Consider the following 24,979-nt stretch of genomic DNA (forward strand, 5'->3'; position numbering starts at 1 on the left):
CAATTGAGTGCATAATTAGAATAACAATTATGGTTTTTGACAATGTATTTTATACCTATATATAAATTTCAGTCAAAAAAACACACACACACACATATAAATAAAAATAAATAAATCCTCAACTCACCCCTCGGGTGGTGTCCGTCCCTCATTCAGCTCGGGTCCTCTACCAGAGGCCAGGAAGCTTGAGGGTTCTGCGCAGTATCCTTGCTGTTCCCAGCACTGCACATTTCTGGACTGAGATGTCCGACGTTGTTCCCGGGATCTGTTGCAACCACTCATCTAGTTTGGGGGTCACTGCCCCAAGTGCTCCGACCACCACAGGCACGACTGTCACCTTTACCTTCCAGGCTCTCTCCAGCTCCTCTCTGAGCCCTTGGTATTTCTCGAGTTTCTCATGTTCCTTCTTCCTGATGTTTCCATCACTTGGGACTGCTACATCCACTACAACGGCTTTCCTCTGCCCTTTATCTATGATCACGATATCTGGTTGGTTCACCATTACCATCTTGTCAGTCTGGATCTGGAAGGTGGTCATCTTCGCTTTGTCATTCTCCACCACCTTCGGAGGTGTTTCCCATTTTGACCTTGGGGTTTCCAGTCCATACTCCGCACAGATGTTTCGGTAGACTATGCCAGCCACCTGGTTATGGCGTTCCATGTAGGCTTTCCCTGCCAGCATCTTACACCCTGCAGTTATGTGTTGGATCGTCTCAGGTGCCTCTTTGCACAACCTACACCTTGGGTCTTGTCTGGTGTGGTATATCTGGGCCTCGATGGCTCTGGTGCTCAAGGCCTGCTCCTGAGCAGCCAGGATGAGTGCCTCTGTGCTGTCCTTCAGGCCAGCCCTCTCTAGCCACTGATAGGACTTCTTGAGATTAACCACTTCAGTTATGGTCCGGTGGTACATCCCGTGTAGGGCCTTGTCCTCCCATGATGGTCCCTCTTCCAGCGCCTCATCTTCTGTTCCCCATTGTCTGAGACATTGTCTGAGACATTCTCTGAGTACGTAATCCGTTGGAGCATTCTCCTTGATGTATTCATGGAGCTTGGATGTTTCATCCTGGACAGTGGCTCTCACACTCACTAGTCCCCGGCCACCTTCCTTTCGGCTTGCGTACAGTCTCAGGGTGCTGGATTTGGGATGGAACCCTCCATGCATGGTTAGGAGCTTTCGGGTCTTAACGTCCGTGGTCTGAATCTCTTCCTTTGGCCACCTTATTATTCCTGCAGAGTATCTGATCACTGGCAGGGCATAGCTGTTTATTGCCCGGGTCTTATTCTTGCCATTGAGCTGGCTTCTTAGGACTTGCCTCACTCGCTGGAGGTATTTGGCCGTAGCCGCTTTCCTTGTTGCCAGTTCGAGGTTGCCATTGGCTTGTGGTATACCGAGGTACTTGTAGCTGTCCTCAATGTCTGCAATTGTTCCTTCAGGGAGTGAGACCCCTTCAGTGCGGACTACCTTTCCTCTCTTAGTCACCATCCGACTACATTTCTCAAGCCCGAATGACATCCCGATGTCGCTGCTGTAGATCCTGGTTGTGTGGATCAGGGAATCTATGTCCCTTTCGCTCTTAGCATACAGCTTTATGTCACCAATGTAGAGGAGGTGACTGATTGTAGCTCCATTTCTGAGGCGGTATCCATAGCCTGTCTTAGTGATTACTTGGCTTAGAGGGCCTCCTCCTCTGATCTGGCAGCCTGGGGCCCTTCACCATGGAACCTGCGTTGTACCTCATCAATCTCAAGTTGTGACAGCAGTTGCCGTTTGTGGATGTTGGAACACTAGTTGTTTCGTGGTCAACCGTGACTGTGGGTTTCGAAGTAACCATTTAGCCCACATTCTCTGCATGTAACCCCTCTGACTAGGGTTGCTTGAGTAGTAGCATTCCAACAGAGCCATGTTATCGCATCTCGCCCATCTCCGCTTTGTTCCAGTAGCCCATTTTTCATCAAGGTGCTCTGGTTCCCCAGCACCTGACGCAGACCTTGTTTGGCCGGGCGACGTCTGAGCCGGCATGTCATTCGTTTTATTGTCTCTCATCATTGTATGAGGTAGGCAATAGCGTGAAGGATCTTGCCCAAGGACCCACACTGGATGGTGTTATGTGCTCATTTTCGCCCCAAGCGGGATTCAAACCACCGTCTCCCGTATGCCAAACCGATGCCTTACCAACTGAGCTATCCAGCCGCTTTTATATATATATAATATATATATATATATATATATATATATATATATATATATATATATATATATATATAAATATATAGCGCTATATATAGCGGCTGGATAGCTCAGTTGGTAAGGCATCGGTTTGGCATACGGGAGACGGTGGTTCGAATCCCGCTTGGGGCAAAAAAAAAAATGAGCACATAACACCATCCAGTGTGGGTCCTTGGGCAAGATCCTTCACGCTAATGCCTACCTCATACAATGATGAGAGACAATAAAACGAATGACATGCCGGCTCAGACGTCGCCCGGCCAAACAAGGTCTGCGTCAGGTGCTGGGGAACCAGAGCACCTTGATGAAAAATGGGCTACTGGAACAAAGCGGAGATGGGCAAGATGCGATAACATGGCTCTGTTGGAATGCTACTACTCAAGCAACCCTAGTCAGAGGGGTTACATGCAGAGAATGTGGGCTAAATGGTTACTTCGAAACCCACAGTCACGGTTGACCGCGAAACAACTAGTAGCTCAGTGTTCCAACATCCACAAACGGCAACTGCTGTCACAACTTGAGATTGATGAGGTACAACGCAGGTTCCATGGTGAAGGGCCCCAGGCTGCCAGATCAGAGGAGGAGGTCATACAAGAGATTGGGAGGCAAGCCCCAATGAATGCAGATGATGAGATTGGGTGGCCAGCCCCAATGAATGAAATGCTGAGCGAGGCAGCAACTGACCTGAAAGCTAAGATCATGGCGAGAATGAAAGCTGGGCAACCTAGAAACCGATTACAACGGCTATGTGAAGTACCATCTGAAAGTCTCATAGAAAGTGTGAATGCAGCACTGAGGGCGATCCCTACCGTAACGATCACAGAAACCAATGAGCTGATATACGCTTCAGCATCAGTGATCCTGGAGGCTCTGGGCTATAAGAGCAACCATGGGAGCCATGAGATACGTTACCCACCATGGAAAAGACGGTTGGAGGCTAAGATCAAGGCGGCCCGGAAAGATGTGAGTCAATTGACGGAGGCCCAGAGAGGTGTGATGAAAAGGCCGATACCCGAGAGGTACATCCAGATGACCATACCTGAAGCACTCGAAACTGCCAAACAAAGGCTCCAAGCCTTGTCCAGTCGCCTAAAGCGGTACATGAAAGAGAATGAGGCCAGACGAATAAACAGGCTGTTCGCAACACAACCTGCGAAAGTGTACGCTCAGTGGCAGGGTCCTAACAACAGAGCTGACCCACCAAGACTGGAAACTGAAAGGTACTGGAAAGGCATATGGGAGAAGGAGGTTGCACATAACAGCAGTGCACAATGGCTGGTGACCCTGAGAGAGGAGCACAGCAACCTCCCTGAACAGAACCCAGTTACCATAACAGTGGCAGACATACAGGAAAGAGTCTCAGATATGAAGAACTGGACAGCACCAGGCCCGGACATGGTCCACACCTACTGGCTAAAGAGACTCACAGCACTCCATGAGCGCCTAGCAGTACAAATGAACCAGCTGCTGAGGGATGGGACTCACCCAGAATGGCTAACCGAAGGGCGAACGATCCTGATCATGAAGGATCCCTCGAAGGGTGCAGCCCCATCCAACTATCGGCCAATAACCTGTCTCTCCACAACATGGAAGCTCATGTCAGGCATCATTGCGGCTAAGATAAGTGGACACATGGATCAATACATGAACGAAGCGCAGAAGGGCATTGGTAGGGATACCAGAGGAGCCAAACATCAGCTCCTGGTTGACAGAACAGTCGCACAAGACTGCAGGTCCCGACGTACCAACCTGTGCACAGCTTGGATTGATTACAAGAAAGCCTATGACTCGATGCCACATACATGGATCACTGAATGCTTGGAGTTGTATAAGGTGAACAGGACCCTAAGAGCCTTCGTTGCGAACTCGATGAGGATGTGGAAAACCACACTTGAAGCCAATGGCAAGCCACTTACCCAAGTGTCCATCAAATGTGGCATATACCAAGGTGATGCACTCTCCCCACTGCTGTTCTGCATAGGACTGAACCCCCTAAGCCAAGTAATCACCAAGACAGGCTATGGATACCGCCTCAGAAATGGAGCTACAATCAGTCACCTCCTCTACATGGATGACATAAAGCTGTATGCTAAGAGCGAAAGGGACATAGATTCCCTGATCCACACAACCAGGATCTACAGCAGCGACATCGGGATGTCATTCGGGCTTGAGAAATGTAGTCGGATGGTGACTAAGAGAGGAAGGTTAGTCCGCACTGAAGGGGTCTCACTCCCTGAAGGAACAATAGCAGACATTGAGGACAGCTACAAGTACCTTGGTATACCACAAGCCAATGGCAACCTCGAACTGGCAACAAGGAAAGCGGCTACGGCCAAATACCTCCAGCGAGTGAGGCAAGTCCTAAGAAGCCAGCTCAATGGCAAGAATAAGACCCGGGCAATAAACAGCTATGCCCTGCCAGTGATCAGATACCCTGCAGGAATAATAAGGTGGCCAAAGGAAGAGATTCAGACCACGGACGTTAAGACCCGAAAGCTCCTAACCATGCATGGAGGGTTCCATCCCAAATCCAGCACCCTGAGACTGTACGCAAGCCGAAAGGAAGGAGGCCGGGGACTAGTGAGTGTGAGAGCCACTGTCCAGGATGAAACATCCAAGCTCCATGAATACATCAAGGAGAAGGCTCAAACGGATGACGTACTCAGAGAATGTCTCAGACAATGGGGAACAGAAGATGAGGCGCTGGAAGAGGGACCATCATGGGAGGACAAGCCCCTACACGGGATGTACCACCGGACCATAACTGAAGTGGCTGATCTCAAGAAGTCCTATCAGTGGCTAGAGAGGGCTGGCCTGAAGGACAGCACAGAGGCACTCATCCTGGCTGCTCAGGAGCAGGCCTTGAGAACCAGAGCCATCGAGGCCCAGATATACCACACCAGACAAGACCCAAGGTGTAGGTTGTGCAAAGAGGCACCTGAGACGATCCAACACATAACTGCAGGGTGTAAGGTGCTGGCAGGAAAAGCCTACATGGAACGCCATAACCAGGTGGCTGGCATAGTCTACCGAAACATCTGTGCGGAGTATGGATTGGAAACCCCAAGGTCAAAATGGGAAACACCACAGAAGGTGGTGGAGAATGACAGAGCGAAGATCCTGTGGGACTTCCAGATCCAGACTGACAAGATGGTAATGGCGAACCAACCAGATATCGTGATCATAGATAAAGGGCAGAGGAAAGCCGTTGTAGTGGATGTAGCGGTCCCAAGTGATGGAAACATCAGGAAGAAGGAACATGAGAAACTCGAGAAATACCAAGGGCTCAGAGAGGAGCTGGAGAGAGCCTGGAAGGTAAAGGTGACAGTCGTGCCTGTGGTGGTCGGAGCACTCGGGGCAGTGACCCCCAAACTAGATGAGTGGTTGCAACAGATCCCGGGAACAACATCGGACATCTCAGTCCAGAAATGTGCAGTGCTGGGAACAGCAAGGATACTGCGCAGAACCCTCAAGCTTCCTGGCCTCTGGTAGAGGACCCGAGCTGAATGAGGGACGGACACCACCCGAGGGGTGAGATGAGGATTTTTTTTTTTTTATATACACACTGTATACGGGGTGTAACTTTTTTTGCAATGTTTTTCCAAGTTCATCTCAATATTGTGATTTATTCCAAGGATTAACAATGCCAAAATGTGCCTTTGCATTTATTTATCCATTGGAGGTTATTAAAAGGAAATGACTAAATAATCAATGATGATCGGTATGAATGTTCATTGTTTTTAATTCAGTGTCCTATGTGTTTGACAAAATGTCAGTCATCATTTGAATATTAAAAGTTGCCGATATTGTTCGCCCAAAGCCTGAAATAAAGATTCCTGTCATCTACTGGCTCAGTTCCAATTCCCTGTGAATAGTGAGAGTCGACTGAACTCATTTTCACAACATACATTTTTTCTTTATTGAAAATTCATTTTTGTGTGCACATTTCATTTGCAATTTGTCGCCAACTTTCAGCTGGTTACCCGATGAGCCAACGTATGAGGACAAATACTGTATACAAAATAGAATGCCTATGTTAGTGAATACCATAGCATGGAGAAGCTTTTGAACCAAAATTCTGTCGTGACTGATAAATTATTTTAGTTTTTAATCCTTGACATTGCCAGGCTTCAGAGAGAATGCTTTCAGAGGGAAGTTCGATCTTGCAGTGTGAGTGTCATTAGCTGGTTGCAACGGAGGGACTGAAAGACTCAACAGAAAGGCATAGAAGTCATTGAAAATGCATTGGTCATTGTGAACGTGACAATACTACAACACAAGTATCTTCAAATAAAGTCAACATGAATTTGTTAATGACATCTTCAAGAATACAAAAAAATATGGTCATAATTGGCCATCTTAAGATCACAACTAACTACTATTGCTTCAGTTTCTTTGTCAATGTAACGCTAACCTTCAGCTTAATTGGTTTCTTTCTTCAGTCGACTTTGCTGGCCATCATTGCTGGCCTTGCAGCCTGCCAAAGACAATGCCATTTTGGAGTCCATTAATTCACATAAAATGCTTCATTAAATGTGTGAAGTGGTAGTATCAGTTTTACAGAGCATAATTTGGATTGTCACTTGACTCACTTGGTGCAACTGGAGCCTCTTTCCCACATTTGAGGGTGCTCAGAGCAAAGCATTCTGCCATCCAAGACAACACGTCACCACAGTATCTCACCTAGATACAAATCACACAGCTATCACTACCAAGATAGATCCCTCTAGTCTATGAGATAAAAATGTCAAGTGGAGGATAGGACACTGAGGACCGAATTCACGAAGACTGAACTTTGGCTGCTGATGGCACCTTCATTTGCACTTTTTTTCTACCTGCAGTTTGCCACAACTTAAAGTCCTATTCACGAAGGATGTTGTGCTCATGATATATCTGTGCAAACACGCCAACAAAGTTTGTCAGAGTGCAATTCATACCGAGACACAATCTGGTTGGCAGCACAGTTAGAGAAGCATTTAAACATCTGCGTGTGCTCAGTGGATTAGAAGGTTCCTGTTTGCTCCATTTTTACTAGTTAGTGCCACGCAATCCTTTCGTGAATTTGGCCCGGAGTTGTTTGGGCATACTTGAGCCTCCATGGAAGTCAGACGTTTCTCTTGGTCCTTTACCCCACCGATAATCCTGAGCAAACTTTGAACCCTGGGCAGAAAGTAAACAAACGAACAAAACAATTTTGTTGTGAAATTCAGAATTTTACATGAACACACACACGCACACACGCACACACTGTACGTATGAGTTATCATTTGGTGCATTTGCCTACTTAAATAAAAACCTCATTTTAAAGCTTGTCTTCCAGTACAGTTAGGTGAGTTAAATTTGACAGTTGTAAAGATAACTAAATAAATAATCTAACCAATCTTATGATCTGTACCATCAATAGTGCTCTAACGCTGTGTTAAAATTCAAATTGATGGTTTATGCAAAACTGTACAGTGCTGAACAAATTTATTGGACCATTGCGGCCCCTCAATATCATGAAGTGTCTTAGGGTTGGCTCTATTATTTGTGAAACTACAATGTTTTTCCATTTTGAGCATGAATGAGGAATTTCAGACTGATTTCTGCACCGAGTTTAGACAGATCACTCATCTGAGAAATCGGAAATTAATTTCAAACACCAAGCACGTTTTTTGGTCAGGAATGCCAGCTAATGACTATTTGAGCTTGAACAAGAAACATCATGTTTTACATTTTTGTGGGGTAAAATGAATGTATAACAATAATTCATCCATCCATCCATTTTCTGGTCAGCTTCATCCTCACAATTTATTGGACTTAACTGCAGGATTTGATACAGTGGATCACAGTATTCCGCTGACTCATTTGCAGCACTTGGTGGCATTTGCGGCAGTGCTCTTGAGTGGTTTAGGTCCTATTTAGCTGACAGAACCTTTTGTGTCAGCCTTGGCTGCTCTGAGTCACGCACTGCTCCCCTGTCATGTGGTGTTCCACAGGGCTCTATTCTGGGGCCTCTGCTGTTCTCGTTGTATTTGCTCCCATTGGGTTCCATCTTAAGGAAACAATGGGAGCATTGTTTCAAGCAGTCTCAAGTCAACAGTCCCAAACTTGGCCCTTAAACTGGACAGTGATTTCAAACTTGATCGGCAAATCGGTGCCGTTGTTAAATCCAGCTTCTTTCACCTTAGACAGCTGGCCAAAATAAAACCTCTCCTCTCACATGAACACTTTGAGACAGTAATTCATGCTTTTGTCACATCCCGGCTCGATTACTGCAATGCCCTTTACTTTGGAGTCAGCCAGTCCTCCATTAAGCACCTTCAGCTGGTCCAGAATGCCGCTGCTCGCCTCTTGACTGGTACTCGTAAGAGGGAGCACATAACTCCTACTCTGGCATGCCTTCACTGGCTCTTCATACATTTTAGAGTTATTTTCAAGATCCTCTTATTTGTTTTCAAATCTCTGAATAATCTCGCGTGAATTTACCTCTCTTAGCTCATCCGCCCCTACACACCTGCCCGGCGCCTCAGGTCTGCGGACCAGACATTATTAGATGTACCAAGAACTAAACTGAGGCTCAGAGGGGGTCAAGCATTTTCTGTTGCTGGTCCCTCTCTCTGGAATGACCTCCCACTGAACATTTGGCTAGCCTCCTCGCTGCCCATCTTCAAAACCCTCCTCAAAACTCGCTTGTATTCTTTGGCATTCGACTCAACATGACTTAGATTTGTTCTTGGTTTTACTGTTTGGTGCTTTCTACCACCTTTATTACCGATTTGTCTTACTGTTTATTGTGCATGTTAAATTCTTCTGCTTGGCTCTCGACGAAGGCGGACACTTTTTTGCACTGCTCCTGTCCTCACCCCACCCTTTCCTTGCTCGCCACTTAGTCTCTGTGCTGTCTTTGTCTAACTTTTTCCACTTGCTGCCGGATACGCCCTGGATCCATGGAGCAAGTGGAGACCGGTGTGCCTGGCAGTACTGTCCGTGGAGGATGTGGAAGACATCTACATTATTGGCCTTTTGATCACAGGTATGCTGCTGTTTGGTGTTGGCAGCTTTCTGTTCTATCGCAAAATTCAACCAACGGGAGCGGCTCTATTGGAAGTGAAGAAGCTGCCGGTCATTCTGGATGGCTTGGCGCGAATGTCCAACACTCAGACTCAAGCGGTGACTGAGCTTAACCGCAATACCGTTGCGGTTTTGGGGCGACTCCGCGCGATCGACAACAACATGGAGAAGTTGGAATCCGCGCTGCGGAAAGAGTTTTCTGATTCGGGCTGATCGGCGCCAGTGAAGAGATACAGACCATGGACTCAAGGCTGTCTGAAATTGTTGGCGGCTGTCCCTCCAAAACAAACAACGCTATCTGGCCTTTCCCCTTGATGGAAGTACGCATGGAATCTAGGGCCCCCACCGTCACCCCCCTCCTTCTCGGCCATGGACTGATAAGCTGGGACTGTCTTCATGATGAGCAGACCTTGACGAAGCAGCTATGACCTGTACACGCATACACATACACAACTGGACACCCACACGCACATACACATCCTTGTTATCACCGTCTTCATCGCTCCGATTCTTTTTCCCCCGTGACATGGTTCGACCTGTGGAGCGCACGTGGGAATCCGTGCAGTTGGTCAGGTGGCCGCGTCACGGTCACCCCCCCCCCCCCCCCCCCCTTCCCATTCATCCTCCCCCTTATTACATGTTATGTCTTGTGACTTGTTGTAACTGTCATATGCTTATTTATGTGCTAGGGTCTTTTTTTATCCTGGACTTAAATTATCCTCAGAAGAGAATAGTTCGAGCGTGGGGTTTTTTCCCTCTCCCTACCCAGCGTTTTCCTATCTGAATTCTGATTGTAATTTCCCCATTGCGGGACAAATAAAGGATATCTTAAATTGCTCCATGTACAGCACTTTGTATGCAGCGATGGCTGTTTGAAAGTGCTCTATGAATACAATTGACTTGACTTGACTTGACTCACAAGGATCAGGGGCGGGCTGGAACCTATCCCAGCTGTCTTCGGGCAGTAGGCTGGGAAACCCTGAACCGGTTGCCAGCTAATCGCACAACCAGACTAACAACCATCCACTCTCACACCTAAGGACAATTTTGAGTGCTCAATCAGCCTGCTATGCATGCTTTTGGAATGTGGGAGGAAACCGGAGGACTCGGAGAAAACCCACACAGGCACGGGGAGAGCAGTGCAAACTCCACACAGGAAGGCTGGAGCCGGGATCGAACACTGCACCTCGGCACTGTGAGGCCGACGTGCTAACCGCTCGATCACCGGGGCGCCTATAACAATAATTGTAGCATTCAAATATCTCTGCCCAAGCTTTGATACATGGCTGTCTTAATAACTATGACAGAAACAAACAAACAAAAAGCATGGTTTTGGGAAGTACAGTCTGTTACTTCAGTCACATGTGCATAAACCTTGCCAATGATCTAATAAATTTATAAATAACTGTAGAATATGTACTGTAATGTATATTACCCCATCGCGGTAGGGTGGCGCGAGACTAAATGCCATCCATTTGAAGCTGAGAAGCAACATTGGTCCAATGACAGAATGAAAATGGGAGCAACGTTAAATGAGGCACTGAAAGTCAATTGTGTTTTGATCGGTTGCCCGGTGTCCTCTGGTCTAATCACTCACACTCTTAAGCAGTTAATGTAGCTATCGCCATTCTCTCAATTCACACTTGTCGTAAAAATTAGGTCAGGGTGTATCACTCAAATCTCAAGAGTAGAAACGTAGCTATAGATGACCATGGGATAGTTGGTCAGCAAGAATGGGGCGGGGGGGGGGGGGGGGGGGGAGACACCTACTTTGAGGATGTACTCTTGAGTCGCTCCTCACTGCTCTCCCAATGTTGCCGCTCAAGTTTGGCCAGATAGTTCTCTTTCTGTACAGTCTCCCAGATAATCAGCCTCTGGTCAAGCCCTGTTGGTAGCTCTCGCTCTATTATAGAAAGCACATGCAGACTTGTAGTCTCAATGTTATTTTAAATCTTAGCAACTTTGTTGCGTTAAATCCTCCCACCAAGATGCTCCTGCTTGGACTCAGGCTGCTTGACCAGGCTGAGGAGTAGCTGAGAGAGGTGGCTGATGATAATGAAAGGCGGAGCCAGTGCCGGGCGGCTGTGATACTCAACAATCAAGTTGTACCGTTGGAACTTCCAGAAAATATCGGTGTTGCCCTGTACAACCTGGAATGTGTAGCTGTAGCTCACAAAACAGAAAAAGCGTACAGGACAAGCGACAACGAACTTAGGTTGTTTTGCTTTCTAGAGTTGTTCGTGAAGCCACCACCTTACAAACAGCCATCAACAGATTTCCATCATGTTTGGGAGCTCCTGACCTAAACATCGCAATGAGCAGGTTGAGCAGAAGAACATTGGTCACAAGAAGGTAGATGACCAGAAGGAGGATCACGAGCCAGTTGGCATAGACATTAGGACATGGTGGCCGCAGACCCTTGATAATCTCATCCGAATCATCGGTGCAGTTCATTTCAGGCATCCGGGCAGCTGCATCATCAAAGAATCAAAAGGACTGTCTCAGTGGAAAACACACAAAATGTTTTCAAATCTATAACATTATCCATTAATTCTACAGTCCTTTACCATCAATTTCCTCTAAAGGAATCTGGCCGAAAATGTGCAGGTAGGGGCGGTACAAGGCTCTGCGAAACACCCAATCGATCCGGGGGTCGTTAGGATGGAGGAGAGCCTGGGTAGCCACCCCGTATGCAATCAGCCACACACTCAGGAAGAAGAGGAAGAAAAAGACATCCTTCATCTGTAAAGAAAATCATTGCACTGTTTGGGAAATGACAATCCTTCACGTCTTCTACTTTTAATCTAATATAGGTTGATCATTCACAACACAAGTTGATTGGAATTTAACGAGATCCAATGCCGTAAAAAAATTCAATTACCGCTAATAAAAAAATCCTTCGTTTTGTGGTTTCAATGGTGAAGAACCGCACCAGCACAAAAATCTCAAGATGCACCTGTTTTGTTTTGTTTTTAATCTTATGTGGTTCTGTTTTTATTTTCACAAATATTGGGACTGCACTACCATGAGACCTCATATTTCATGGGATAACTGGGAAATGTGTGTTTGTATGCTCATAAAATTCCTTGAAATCTTGAAAATCGACGTGCCGAATCATCGAGTATTTGATTCAACCTATCGTGTGAGACTGCTAATTTTCTCAACATCAAAGCCAGCATTTATGCACAACAAAATGCTGCCCCAAAACTATTCTCACAAAGCATGAAGCAACATGAATGAGAAAGACAGAAATATCCCTCAAAATCATGCCACGCAGATCGTACAGGTTCACCTTGTCATGAGTGCAAAGATAAAAGACATATTAAATGTCACAAGGTTAAATGTTTGCGTCTGAGTGTTTTTGGTCACCATTCTCTCCACAATGATGATCTTTGGCCCCAGCTGCTTATGAATGGCAAAGATGTGGATCAACCGCAGTGTGAAAACCATGAAGTCGATTGCTAGAACAGTTCTTCCTGCCTCGTAAGTGCCATCAACCATCCTGCCATTCAAAAAAAAAACAAGAACAAAAACAAAAACACCCCAGTACTGTTCTTTAACTTTTGTTTTCTACGTTTCTGTATGTGTTCAGTGTTATTTACCTGCATGAAACTCCAACCACAAATAGTAAAATAGCAACCATGTCACACTTGTTCCAGTTGTCCTCCACGTAGAGCTTAAATTTCTTTAAGATGTGCATCTCTTCATCTGAAAAGAAGCTCTGCAACATGACCGGCATTTGTTTTTATTACACTAACATTCCAACAGGAAAACAGAGCAAAGACAGGAGTATGTTATGAGGCTAACAGTACTGATTTATTTTTATCAGCCCACTTGCACTTCATCAAAATCACTTTCAAGTCATGTCTTGAAAATGTTATTTCATTTTGTCAAAGTCGAACTATTGAGGATATGTGATGAAAGATGGAATTGCTGTAAAAGTGATTCCTGTTGTTATCAGCCAAAAAATACATTGAAATGACTGAGAGTCAGTCACCTGTCGAAGTTCTTCCAGCACCAAGGTGAAAACCCAGAAGTAAAGCATTATCTCGGGGGCTCCGGGACCAAGGGGCGGTGGTGGAAGAAAGTCCAGCAGGAGCACGTAGGTGAACAGGAACAAGAAGGCAAAATACATGATGACGTTCCCAAGGAACACGGTGACGGGAGCACTCCAGAATCGGCGCCAACGACAAAGTAAGAAATGCCACCACACTGATGCACAGCTCTGCTCTGCTGCAGCAGCAGCTGAAGAGTTCCTTAAAAAGTGCAGAGGACCGTTAGGAATTTAATAAGCATAGGTCAAGTGAAACCTGGGGGCTTGCACATCTGCCTGTGATGGTTTTGCATCTATGAGGTTAATTGAAGACTAAATAAATTGCCCGTACTGTCGGTGTGAATGCGCGTGTGAATGGTTGTTTGTCTATCTGTGACCTGTGATAAACTACTACATTTCAACCCATCTCTAGCCCCAGATCAGCAAGGTTAGGCCCCATCTGGCGTGAGTGATTCTAGGTCATAAAAAAGGCATTGAGATGTATATTGGTATCAAGGAATATTTGACATACTTTTTATGGCAGTAAATATTGTTTGTATTTTCCCTTCATGTGCTGTACATTGCCACAAAGTTAGGCACATCTAGCCTTTTTAATGTGATCGAATTCAAGTGCTATATCAAAACGTTGCCGTAACAAAGACAATACGACTCAAATTATTATCTACACTGTTAGAATTGTGCATGATTATAAAATAATAATGAGCACAATAACATCTTAGTTTATCATATGAAACACATTACGAACCCTGCATATGAGGGTCATTACAAACTTACAGTGGGCCATCTTCATCCGTTAATAGTAAAACCTTCTCTGTGTCCAAAGTGTCCTCAAAGCGTTCCTCGCTGGTATGATTATCCAGCTCTTCATCACTACACATTAACAGCGATACGACACATAAAACATACATTTTAGGGGGACAAAATTGTGTTCACTCCAAATAATCTCACCAGAACTTGATAAGGTTTGTCCAAATGAGAGGTGGACAGAAGAAAGACACAACGAGCTTGGAGATGGCTGTGTCTGTAGTCATTGCTCCCCACCAAATCTTTGTCAAAAGAGCCTGAAAAATAAATGAATAGGTCAATAGACAATTAAATCAGTAACTAAATAAATGAATACATACACTGTTTTCGTTATTTTCAATTTTAACTTGCTAAATTAGGTACATTTGAATCAGACCACAAGGGGGCAGTATAAACTATAAGAAATATCTGCCTTCCATTCAGATTGCGGTTTCCGTGCATGGATTTAACCTACTGGTTGTTTAAACTCTTTAAAAAAATAATCAATTTTTAACACAAGGTCCGTGGACCACTTCATTGCTGTGCGAATGCAACATAAAAAAATTGAATCATCACCAAGTCCGTTCACATGGGCACCATGTAGGGGGCAAACCATCAAATAATTAGTAGATTCATGTTTTCTCGAGTCAGTCGAATTATTTCTCTGTGAAGCGCGTTGTGAATTTTCCCTTCATCCATTTTGTACACTTGTCCTCATTAAGATAGGGGGTGAGCTGGGGTCTATCTCAGTTGATTTTGGATGAGACACAGGGTACACCCTGGTCGCCAGGCAATTGCACAACACAAATAGACAACCAACCATTCACTCGTATGGACAATTGATCGTTAAAATTAATATAACAGGGATGTTTTTGATGTGTGGGAGGAACGTGACACCGCACACAGTAAAATTGAAGCTGAGATTTAAACCTCATACATCACTCCATGTAAACAAATTGACGTAAAGTACCAAGACTTATCAAGTCTGTTGTGATTTCAGGGAAAGAACTACACCGAAAAAACAGTCGCCCTGAATTTAAATAGTTCTGTTACCTGAACTCCATCGTGGGCAAAGAAGGACTTGGCATCAGCCTCAGTTGCCAGGTTGAGGACCGTAGATTTGCTCCAACATTGCGTTCTCCTTACTAACAATGCATAAGCCCGGTCCTCACTGTTGGAGTAACACTCACCAAACACATCTGTTATCATACAAGGGAGGACATGAACAATGTCCATTTTCTGAGGTCAAAAAATTTAATACATCAGTGTCTTTTGCATCGTTTCAGCTTTTCACTCCTCATCCCACCGTCACATTGACGGCAGATGAAATACTCACCCAGAGCAAACTGTTCATACTTGGCCTCCTTCATGCTACGTGCAGACTCAGCCTCAGATTCCAGTCTTGCCATTTCTTTCAGAATCTTACACCCTGCCAATGCTGCAGCGACAGCCTCAGGTCCCTAAATGAATGAAATACATATGAATCAAAGTTTTTAATCATGTCATACATCTTGGTATGCTGATTCACAGAGGTGAAGAAGAAGAAGAAGAAGAAGAAGAAGAAGATGAAGAAGGATTGATAGTGATGGCAACTTAGTGGCTGTGACTGCGTCATTCTGTTTCATGGCATCCACAGTCAGAGTTTCATGAAATAAAATTCTCACATATCCAGAACAGTGCCCGTCGCACTCATAATCAAGCAGGAACAAATCTAAGTGAAAAGCAACCTATGGCTGATCTTAATTTGCAAGACAAGGCCACTTTCTGATTCACTCGCTAACAGACAATTAGAGAGATCAATTGTCACAGACGGCAGACGTCATTTTGCATCATACAATCGATCAATGGCTCATTCATTCAAATCATATTTAAAAGCACAATAACACAATTGTCTGTTAATTCTTCACACTTCGAAATGTTCTCTTTTGCTTAGTTTGTTCTTGCTTGTATTATGATTGTGTGTGCAAGATTGGTATTTATTTGGTATTATTTTATTTCCTGAAATTGACTGTGGATGGTATGATAAACAATTACTTTTGGTTTTCTTTTGTAATTACAATTGTACATTATTCTTTAAATGTGTAGTTAATATATAAAAACATAGCAGTGTATCAAGGGGTCTAAGAAATACTGCATCCAAGTGAAAATGGGAGAAATATCACTGATATCAAAATTTTCCCCCTCGCTATGAGTGGCCTTGGCAACACCTGGTCGTCCTGTAGCTCTGTCCTTGAATTTAAAGGCACATTAATCCACCAGGATTGTACCCTTTGACAACAATGTGACACGGGATTCTGGTTCAGGTGCACCATTTCAAACTTTAAATTCAAACTTTTGGGCGTTTTAAACATTAAAAGTTCAGTAGATTTTACAAATCCTGTAAATTTACGTGAGGCTTTGTAAAGCTCTTTGGGAAAGCAGTGTATAATTTAGATAAACGGATATATTGTGCACTCCATTAACCATTTTGATCACAATTGATTTTTCATCTCTTGGACTCCGATGTGTTTTTTTTTTTTTTTGGTTTTGTTTCACTTTATGAAATTTGTTTCACAAAGTGAAACAAATTGCACTTTGCACTTCCTTTTGACACGTGATTTGTTTGTTCTTTACTGTTATTATTTTACACATTTGTTTTCATCCCAAAGTACTTTGAATTACTGAGAAAGTCTCTGTCAACTAGTCAATGAACAGCTCAGCTATCATACCACAGCAGACGGGTAATGTGCTACAACTCATAAAAGCACAATGGGAACATGCAAACGCGACCAAAAAAAGACTACAGCCCAAGTCTTAGACTGAGATACTGCAGTTACACAAGTAAAAGTTGGAATAAAAGTAAGGCTCAAAAAACTATTTAAAAGTGTTATAATGACATTGATTCACATTGATTCTTCATCAAGCCTGCACCAGTGAGAGAGGAGAATAATTATAGCAACAACTGAGCCAAAATAAATTCTAACATAGCGAATTAATCTTCTATTAGCCCATTCTATTCTCTTGTTTGTTTGGAAATATCATTGAACTCCCCCACAGAGATTCTTTTTTTTTCTGGAGTTTAGCAGAATCATGAAATTGCTCCAATAGGATGATTTAGCCTAAACTTGGAGGACGACACTGACCCACAGCCCATTTTCACATTTTGCTGTAACAGGTGCATGAAAAATGGAATGAAATGCAATGAAATAGCATCGAGGCAAAACTTGATCTCCCTTACCTATAATAGGAATGGCACTGTGAGTTCTACAGTCATTTTTATTTTACTTGAACATTCCAAGAAGATTTAGTTGTTCCCAAAGGGAAAATATTTGTTTTTTCTTTCCAGTGTACATTAAAATACTGGTATACTGTGTATCACGTAATATGTATGTATGCATGTAGATTGGAAAATTGTGAGATGCTGTCAGACATTACGTGCACATGGATGATATGCAGTGTTTGCATGCTGCAAAGATAATTACAATATTTCAATGCTTGCAACATGAGAGATACTTCAAACACTCAGAATTGTGCCAGTATGTTGATGATATGACCATTAGTGGTGGCGCAATGTGCACACTCTGAATGAAATTTACATAACTTCAGGTAATGTATGAAATAAATGCAGGGAAGGCGCACAAGGGGGTGTCGACTTGAAGGATTGCAGTAATTGGTTGGCGCAGTCCAGGGAAGGGCAATAACAAAATCAAAGCTTCCTTAAAAAATGCAGAAAACAAAGTTATTCATAAATCTAAACTCCCGTGTCTAGCAATGTTTCTCATTAACAACATCCACTCTGAAGCATGGCCTTTTATTGCTGCCAAAAGTATAAAAGCTCTTACATTCATCCCAGTTACGAAGATGGAGTTTTGTCACCGGACCCATTTAGTAAAAGTGGGACTTACGGTATTAGTAGCTGCACACTGCGAGCCCATATCAAACACTTTATAAGAAAACTTCCTCTATATCACATGTGTCAAAGTCAAGGCCCGGGGGCTAGATCTGGCCTGCTACATTATTTTATGTGGCCCGAGAAATTAAATCAAGCATGTCAAGTTTGACGATGCTTGCTCAAGTCCGAACCACAATTTCAAATTGTCATATGTAATCCACAATAACAGTCATTGTTCTAGACTTCTGATTTTAAAACTAGTTATCCATCAATTTGTTGTGCTGTGTATGTAATATGTGGAGGGTATTAAAGATTTATGTGGTTTCCCAAAATTCATAACGGCCCTCCAAGGGAAACCGTAACTACAATGTGGCCCGCGACAAAAATGAGTTTGACACCTCTGCTCTATGTAATTATCATCTCAATTTGAATCGTCATTTTTGTTCTTTCTTTTCTCATCGGCAGGCATATCCTTGCAGAATGAACCATACTGCGTTGTGATGGAGATTAAATGACAAGACACACCATGGCCCAAAAGTAGTTAGCCATCTGCTGTCGATTCTGAAGGACGGCCCACAGGAAAAGATCCCTCCAAGGATGTTGGCAACGTTCTTCCAATTCTGCCAGGTTCTTCTGCCCCTTTGCAGGCTTTTCCTGGGGTGCAAACACAACCCACTTGTAGTCAGTATAACAATAGCATACCATTCAATCACATTTTGTTTTCACTATTTTGGCAAATTGAATTTAGTGTGGGCTGAAAGGTTAAGTATTTGGCCTCAAGACATGATGAGTAGCTAATAATAATAATAATAATAATAATACATTCAATTTATTGATCTCTACAATAATTAAATGAGTTGACTTGAATGCACGCTGTTGTTATATTTGAATGAAATACAATGACATTCACCACATGTGCATAAAGCTCAGAATTTGTCTGCCGGAGCAACTATCCACCAAAGTCACGTTTGACTACCTGTCTCAAAAAGTACACGTGGTTCCAGCAGGCATAATGTTAATACACATTTCTGCCCTTGAAATGTTCGATGTGCCAGATGCATGACTTGCATGAAGATCACGCCACGGCAGCATTTCAAAATAAGAGCGCTATGTGGTTGCACTGTACGTCCTGTTAGTCATTTTAGTAAGCTACTTTTCTTATTTATGTTTATTATTTCTTTAATGTCTTGTGTAGTTTTAATTATGCAAAGCACATTATGTTACCTTGTGTATGGAATGCACTATACGGTAAACCTGCCTTAATGTTTTTTGGGCATTGTCTCATTTTTGCTTATCTTCAACATAAAGAACCAGTATATCACTCACTGTAGGAATCCTTTGGTAAAAACCTTTGCAGGAGTCATGAAGAAAGTCTTTGAGCACTTTGGCAACCTCATAAAGTGTGAAACGAGGTTTCCGTTCCCCTTGCTCAAACATGCACTGCCCGGGAGGCCCAGGTGTCCTTCCAGTACCAAGCAGACGCTGCTTCTCCTCATATTTTTTGAGAAGTAGGTTATGCAGGAGACTCTTCTCCGACACGGACCAGTAAAGCTCCTGTAGACGTCCGTAGGTGAGGAACTCGCCCAGGTTAACACCGTTGTCGACAAATAGACGTACAAAGTCTGGTTTGTCATTGATAAGTGCATCCATCATCACCTCTTCAAGGTCACATGCCTGCACAGACAATGTTAGAGGTGCAGCGATCTAAATGTAATCAACAAATTCACGGATGAAGCGGTTCGGAAGATGAATAAATGAATGAATGAATGAAATTCGGGTCATTCATTTCTACCCCCTATTCATGATCGGTGATAAATAATAGCAAACAATAAACTAGCAGGTTTAAGGCAGCCAAATACAACACTTTTATAGATTGACTCTGAACTAACGTAAGACCTATCAGTCGCCTACTATCACCGATTGATTCTGCACTCTCTTAAACTAAAATGCAAAGACAGTATACCCATTTGTTAAATACGCTGCAGGTCTGTGAATTACAGATAATTGGGCTGTGTAAAATCACTATGTGTCTCTCACCTTCCACTCCACATCTCCATTGAAGATGTCACTCTTTGCAATGTCGACTCGGTTCCAAGCCACAGCCAGCTTCAGTTCATCAAGAAAGTCTTGGGCTTCCTGACTTTGGCTCTTACAAGCTTACACACAGACACGTACATACGCACAACACCCCCCCCCCCACCCCACGCACACACACACACAATGTCAGTGGTGTGACTGGCCAATATTTCAAATAGGATTTCTCATAAAAAGTGCTTTACCTTTGACAAGAGCTTTGAGGATGACTGTGTCCAACTCAGAGCTCTCTTGTTCAGGGTCATGGACAGTGAGCAGATGACCATGGTGTAGTATTTTCTGGATCTGATTTGTGGATGACAGACACAAATTATATTCAGTGTTTTGTAATACTTGAGCACATAATTTCTGGTTGTTTTATGATCCTTTCCCAAAAATATGTTTTTTTGTTTTGCTTGTAATTCATAATTGGGCCATCACGTACAAATATGGATGTAGGGACTCCCATTTTAGCTGCTCTCTTTCCCGCCTGTCCTATTTTGCAGGCAATGTTCAAGCCTCTTGACATTCATAGCTGTATGCCCGCCTCCACGCGCAACACATCACCCTCACCAGCTTGACCCAGTTTCTTATTTCCGTGCTGTGGTAAGCGTTTGGAAAGGTGTCCAGCAGCAGCTCGTGGACGTTGTCTGTGTCCCAGCAGCCCCGGTTCATGAGTGTGACGAGGATGTCTGCCACTCCTCCTGAACCTGCTAGAATAAGCCACGGTGTCGAACTGCCAATGCCTTTACACATCCGCTGCAGGAAAGGACAAATTGTTGATGCACATCAAGCTCACACACTGTTAGTTTATCCCATCTCGAAAAACTATGCACAATATTCGGGGGTAATTTGTATGTGGTATGTGGTATGTATTGCCCAATACATGTAGCAGCACGGAGGGCCTTGTCCTCTGAGACAAGTTTCTATTACGGGAGACCAAATAAAAGTCAAATTCAATTCAAATTCAATTTATCGCCTTGGTCCAATTGTTAACATATGTCTGAAAATAACTTGTCGGCAGTTTCTGTCAAAAGACATCATATATTGTATGTAGAACAGAAAGCAATACAGCAATAAGAGTCAGAGAATAACAAATACATTCAAGTCAGGTCAGCTTTTAATGCCAAATATGGTCTATGTGGAACATACAGCACAGATAAAATTACTTTCCTCTCTCAACCACAGTGCAAACATGTAGTGCATTGAACACACAGCTAAAATTTACATGAAAGAGCCCGATTGTGCAAAAGAGACCAGAAATCCTATTTTTGAAGAACCAAAAACAACAAAACCAACAACAAAGAACCAATTAGACCAACCTTTAGGATATGAGGTTCACCATGGACCAATAGACATAGAACAGGAATCTCAAAACTTCCTGCACCTTTAAAACAATGTCACACCTGATCAGATTCAATGTTCTTGTGAGTCTGCAGTGCTTTTACCAGTTCAAATAAGATATTGTTATTGCGTATTTGTTTCGCCATGTTTTTTTTTCACAGATGTATTTACCTCCATAGCCTGTGCGCTGAAGAGAAATGTGTTTGAGCAGCTTCACTCTCATTTCACTTGTGGCCCCGGGTTTGTTTGGATCTTCCTCCACCAGCACAAAATGAGAGTGGTGGTTGTCCAGGGAATAAACGGACCCATGTGGCAAGTCCTGGGGCTTGTATACTGCTGGTACACCTAACTTAAAGAGATAAATACAAATGCCTTCAGAAAAAAAAACTCCATCATGTTTGGACGCCAGTATTTACTCAGGGAAGTCCACTTTTTTTTCTCAGTTGCATGTTTGTTGTGTGCACTTAGACACCTTGGTGGTGAGTAGCGCCTCTCGGTTGTGGATCATGTTCCAGGGTGCGATGCCAATGGCCACGACACGAACTTTTGTTGACGTGCTAGCCAAGGAGTGATCTTGTACAGCCTGACCCAAGTGTTTGGTGATGCCAAATCGAAGGCCATTCGTCAAAATCCATGCCCCTGGAGCATAGAGAGGATGTTGCATGAGTGTCCAATTTAGCTCTGTTGATTTCTGTTTAACATGCATTTTGTCAATAATAATTACTGAGTAAATTTAATTATGTGACAAAATATTGAAGTATGTGTGTGTATGTATTAAATGTATAGTGAGCCCATTCCAGAAGCACCCATGCCAGGCCAAGCCATCAAGCCATGACTTTAGTTCCACCATGCGTTACAGATGAGGTTCTGTGTTCCCAGATCAGTTCCAGATTATTTTACCATACTTTCCCTCACTTTGGTAGAGGTTAATCTTGAACTCATCAGTCCATAAAACTTTGTTCCAAAACTTTTGTGGCTCATCTCTGTACTCGTTTGCAAAATCGAATCTGGCCTTCCAATACTTTTTACTGATGAGTCTTTTGCATCTTGTGCTATGGCATGTATATTTCTTCTTGCAAAGTCTTTATTGATTATAACGCTCATAATGGTCACAGGGTAGTGAATTCTGAAGCCTACAAAATCATTTTGTCTGGCAAGTTTACCTAAAAATGCATCCAAACTAATGGGCAGAAGCTTCATCATAAAACAATGTAATGACCCAAAGGACATTGTGAACACAACCGATGACCTAATCAGGGGGAAAGTGGAAGGTGTTAGACTGTACAAGTCAACCACTGGACCTAACCCAATAGAGCCTGCATTTTACCTCCCGAAGAGGAGAGTGAAGGGGGAAACCCCCAGAGACAAACCAAACAAAAACTGAATTAGGCTGCAGTAAAGGCCTGGGAAAGCATTTAAAATGACAAATGCAAAAGTCTGGTGAACTCAGTGGATCACAAGCTTGATGCAGTTATCGCAAATAATGGTTATGCCAACAAATACTAAATATTCACTTTCAGTTAATTAAATGATCTCAATTCCAAAGCTTTGCTTACTTGAAAAGTGGATGATTTCAGACGAAATGTGCTCTGTCATTAACATTAACATCTTTTCATTAACACAGCTAGATGTGAATGCCATTAAATAAAAGATGGAATTCTAGACATTTGTGTGGTATTCATCTTTTGATCGGAAACCCGAATGTCTTTGTATACAACAAAAACAAAGCCTCTTTTGAAGCGGTTTGTATATTGTTTGTTATGGCCAATTTTTGGGGGGCAAGGATTAATGATACTGGATTTCATTCGATGAGCAGGTGTTCTTTATATTGTCGATTAGAGAGTAGTTTGCAACTCAGTTATTTCTAGATTAGCTGTGATGAAGTCACTCATTACTGAGATGCACTATGCAGGCTGAACGTTTGTTTGGCTCTGTGTCTCATACCAACCTGTGCTTTGTGCAGCTTTCACAAGACCTTTTCTGAGGGTGTCCCTGAGCCAAGGTTTCATCTGAGCCAACTCATCTCCCCCCACTAAAGCAACTACCAGGTGTGGAGGAGCTAGTCCCCACTCCTCTGTCAGCATCTGGAAGATGACCGCTGGGTCGGTATTTACTTGTACCCTCATAAACTAGAAGAAAAGTGAACAGGATAAGGCACTGTACTCATTCCCTAAGTGTGTTATGTTGTCTACCTTTCCTTTTGTCTTGGAGGTTCCAATGAAGTCAATGTCACCCACTCTTTCCGCTGGCCAGTAATTCTTGATTCTGCCGCTCTTCTGGTCATTTACATTTTGTAGTGTCTCATCCTCTGTAGAGCAGCATGAACAACTCTGGAGCACACTGAACATGAAAAGACAATGTTTTAAACTCTGGTTCTGTCCTGAAATTGCAAATTTTAAACAGCCAAATAATACAGAATACACATTTCAACAGAGTGGATGACTGCATGGTTAGCACATCCGCCACACAATTCTTAAGTTGTGGGTTCAAATCTGGGTTCCGGACTCCCCGTGTGGAGTTTGCATGGTTTCCACGTGCCTGTGTGAGTACTTCCATTCCCCCCCCCCCCCCCCCCCAAATTCGAAAAACATGTATGGATGGTTCAAGGAAAACAAATTGTCTGTAGGTGTGAATGTGAGTGCAAATGATAATCGTTAGTCTGTATGTGCTTTGCGATTGGCTGGGGATAAGTTCAAGGTGTACCCTGCCTCTCGCCCCAAGTCAGCTGGCATCGTGGACATAGTATATCACAACCTAGACTGCCAGTCGCCTCTCGTGGCTGAAGCCAGAAGGCATCTGTTACCGACAACTTCTAGTATTTACTCATTGAAAACAGTTAAGAGTGTGCATTTTATGCCAGGTTACCTGTATTCAGTAATGAGAGTCTCACAAAGGCCAAACTTCTTTGGCTAATTTGACCATTAAGAGTATTATCTCTGTAATGTCAATTGTAACTAACAGAAATTAATATTACATTTCACAGCATGTTTTTTCTTGTTGGACTTTGCTATGACTTTATTGTTCATAGTTCTCACAATATGATGCAGACAATTCTTTGAGTAGCTTTCTTGAGATATAGCTTGTAAGAGAAAATGTAGACATCGTGACATTCTTACTGATGAAATGTGCACGCAGAGCTTCTCCCCAGACTTACTGAACCCGATTGAAATGCTGTGGTATGTGATTTAGCCAGAACTCAAACCTAACCTTAACCCTTTTTGATCGTTTCTTTTAAGTTAGCAGTATTTAACAAATATTTATTTGAAGGACATACATTATGGCATGGTTTTTAATTATTTCTTTAATTGGTAATATTCATCCATCACTTTTCATTACCGCTTGTTCTAATCATGATATTTAAACCCAGAACCTCTCAATTGTGAGACAGATGAAGGGCGGGGGAGGAGAGGGTCATTGTTTTTTGTCAAAGTATAAAGAAAAAAAATCAAGCTCATGGATGGATGGATGGATGGATGGATGGAGGGATATAGATAGATAGATAGATAGATAGATAGATAGATAGATAGATAGATAGATAGATAGATAGATAGATAGATAGATAGATAGATAGATA

The 24,979-nt window shown here is 43.2% G+C and overlaps 1 protein-coding gene across 1 annotated transcript; it reads right to left on the reverse strand.

The window, feature by feature from the left end:
- Nucleotides 1-6,457: 6,457 nt before the first annotated feature.
- On the reverse strand, nt 6,458-24,137 carry trpm5 (transient receptor potential cation channel, subfamily M, member 5). Its single transcript, XM_052064087.1, has 25 exons — nt 24,109-24,137; nt 23,598-23,745; nt 23,354-23,534; nt 21,878-22,044; nt 21,577-21,754; nt 21,384-21,448; nt 20,635-20,820; nt 20,268-20,367; nt 20,026-20,144; nt 19,315-19,662; nt 18,514-18,642; nt 15,454-15,577; nt 15,171-15,316; nt 14,283-14,395; nt 14,109-14,204; nt 13,278-13,536; nt 12,883-13,001; nt 12,650-12,782; nt 11,848-12,022; nt 11,583-11,751; nt 11,265-11,443; nt 11,051-11,183; nt 7,315-7,387; nt 6,820-6,910; nt 6,458-6,704 (listed from the first exon to the last, which is right to left on the reverse strand). The coding sequence occupies exons 1-25, from the start codon at nt 24,135-24,137 to the stop codon at nt 6,649-6,651; spliced, it is 3,516 nt and encodes a 1,171-aa protein (XP_051920047.1). The 3' UTR covers nt 6,458-6,648.
- Nucleotides 24,138-24,979: the final 842 nt, after the last annotated feature.

The sequence above is a fragment of the Hippocampus zosterae genome, chromosome 4 (assembly GCF_025434085.1).
Source record: "Hippocampus zosterae strain Florida chromosome 4, ASM2543408v3, whole genome shotgun sequence".
In the NCBI taxonomy this organism is placed as follows: domain Eukaryota; kingdom Metazoa; phylum Chordata; class Actinopteri; order Syngnathiformes; family Syngnathidae; genus Hippocampus; species Hippocampus zosterae.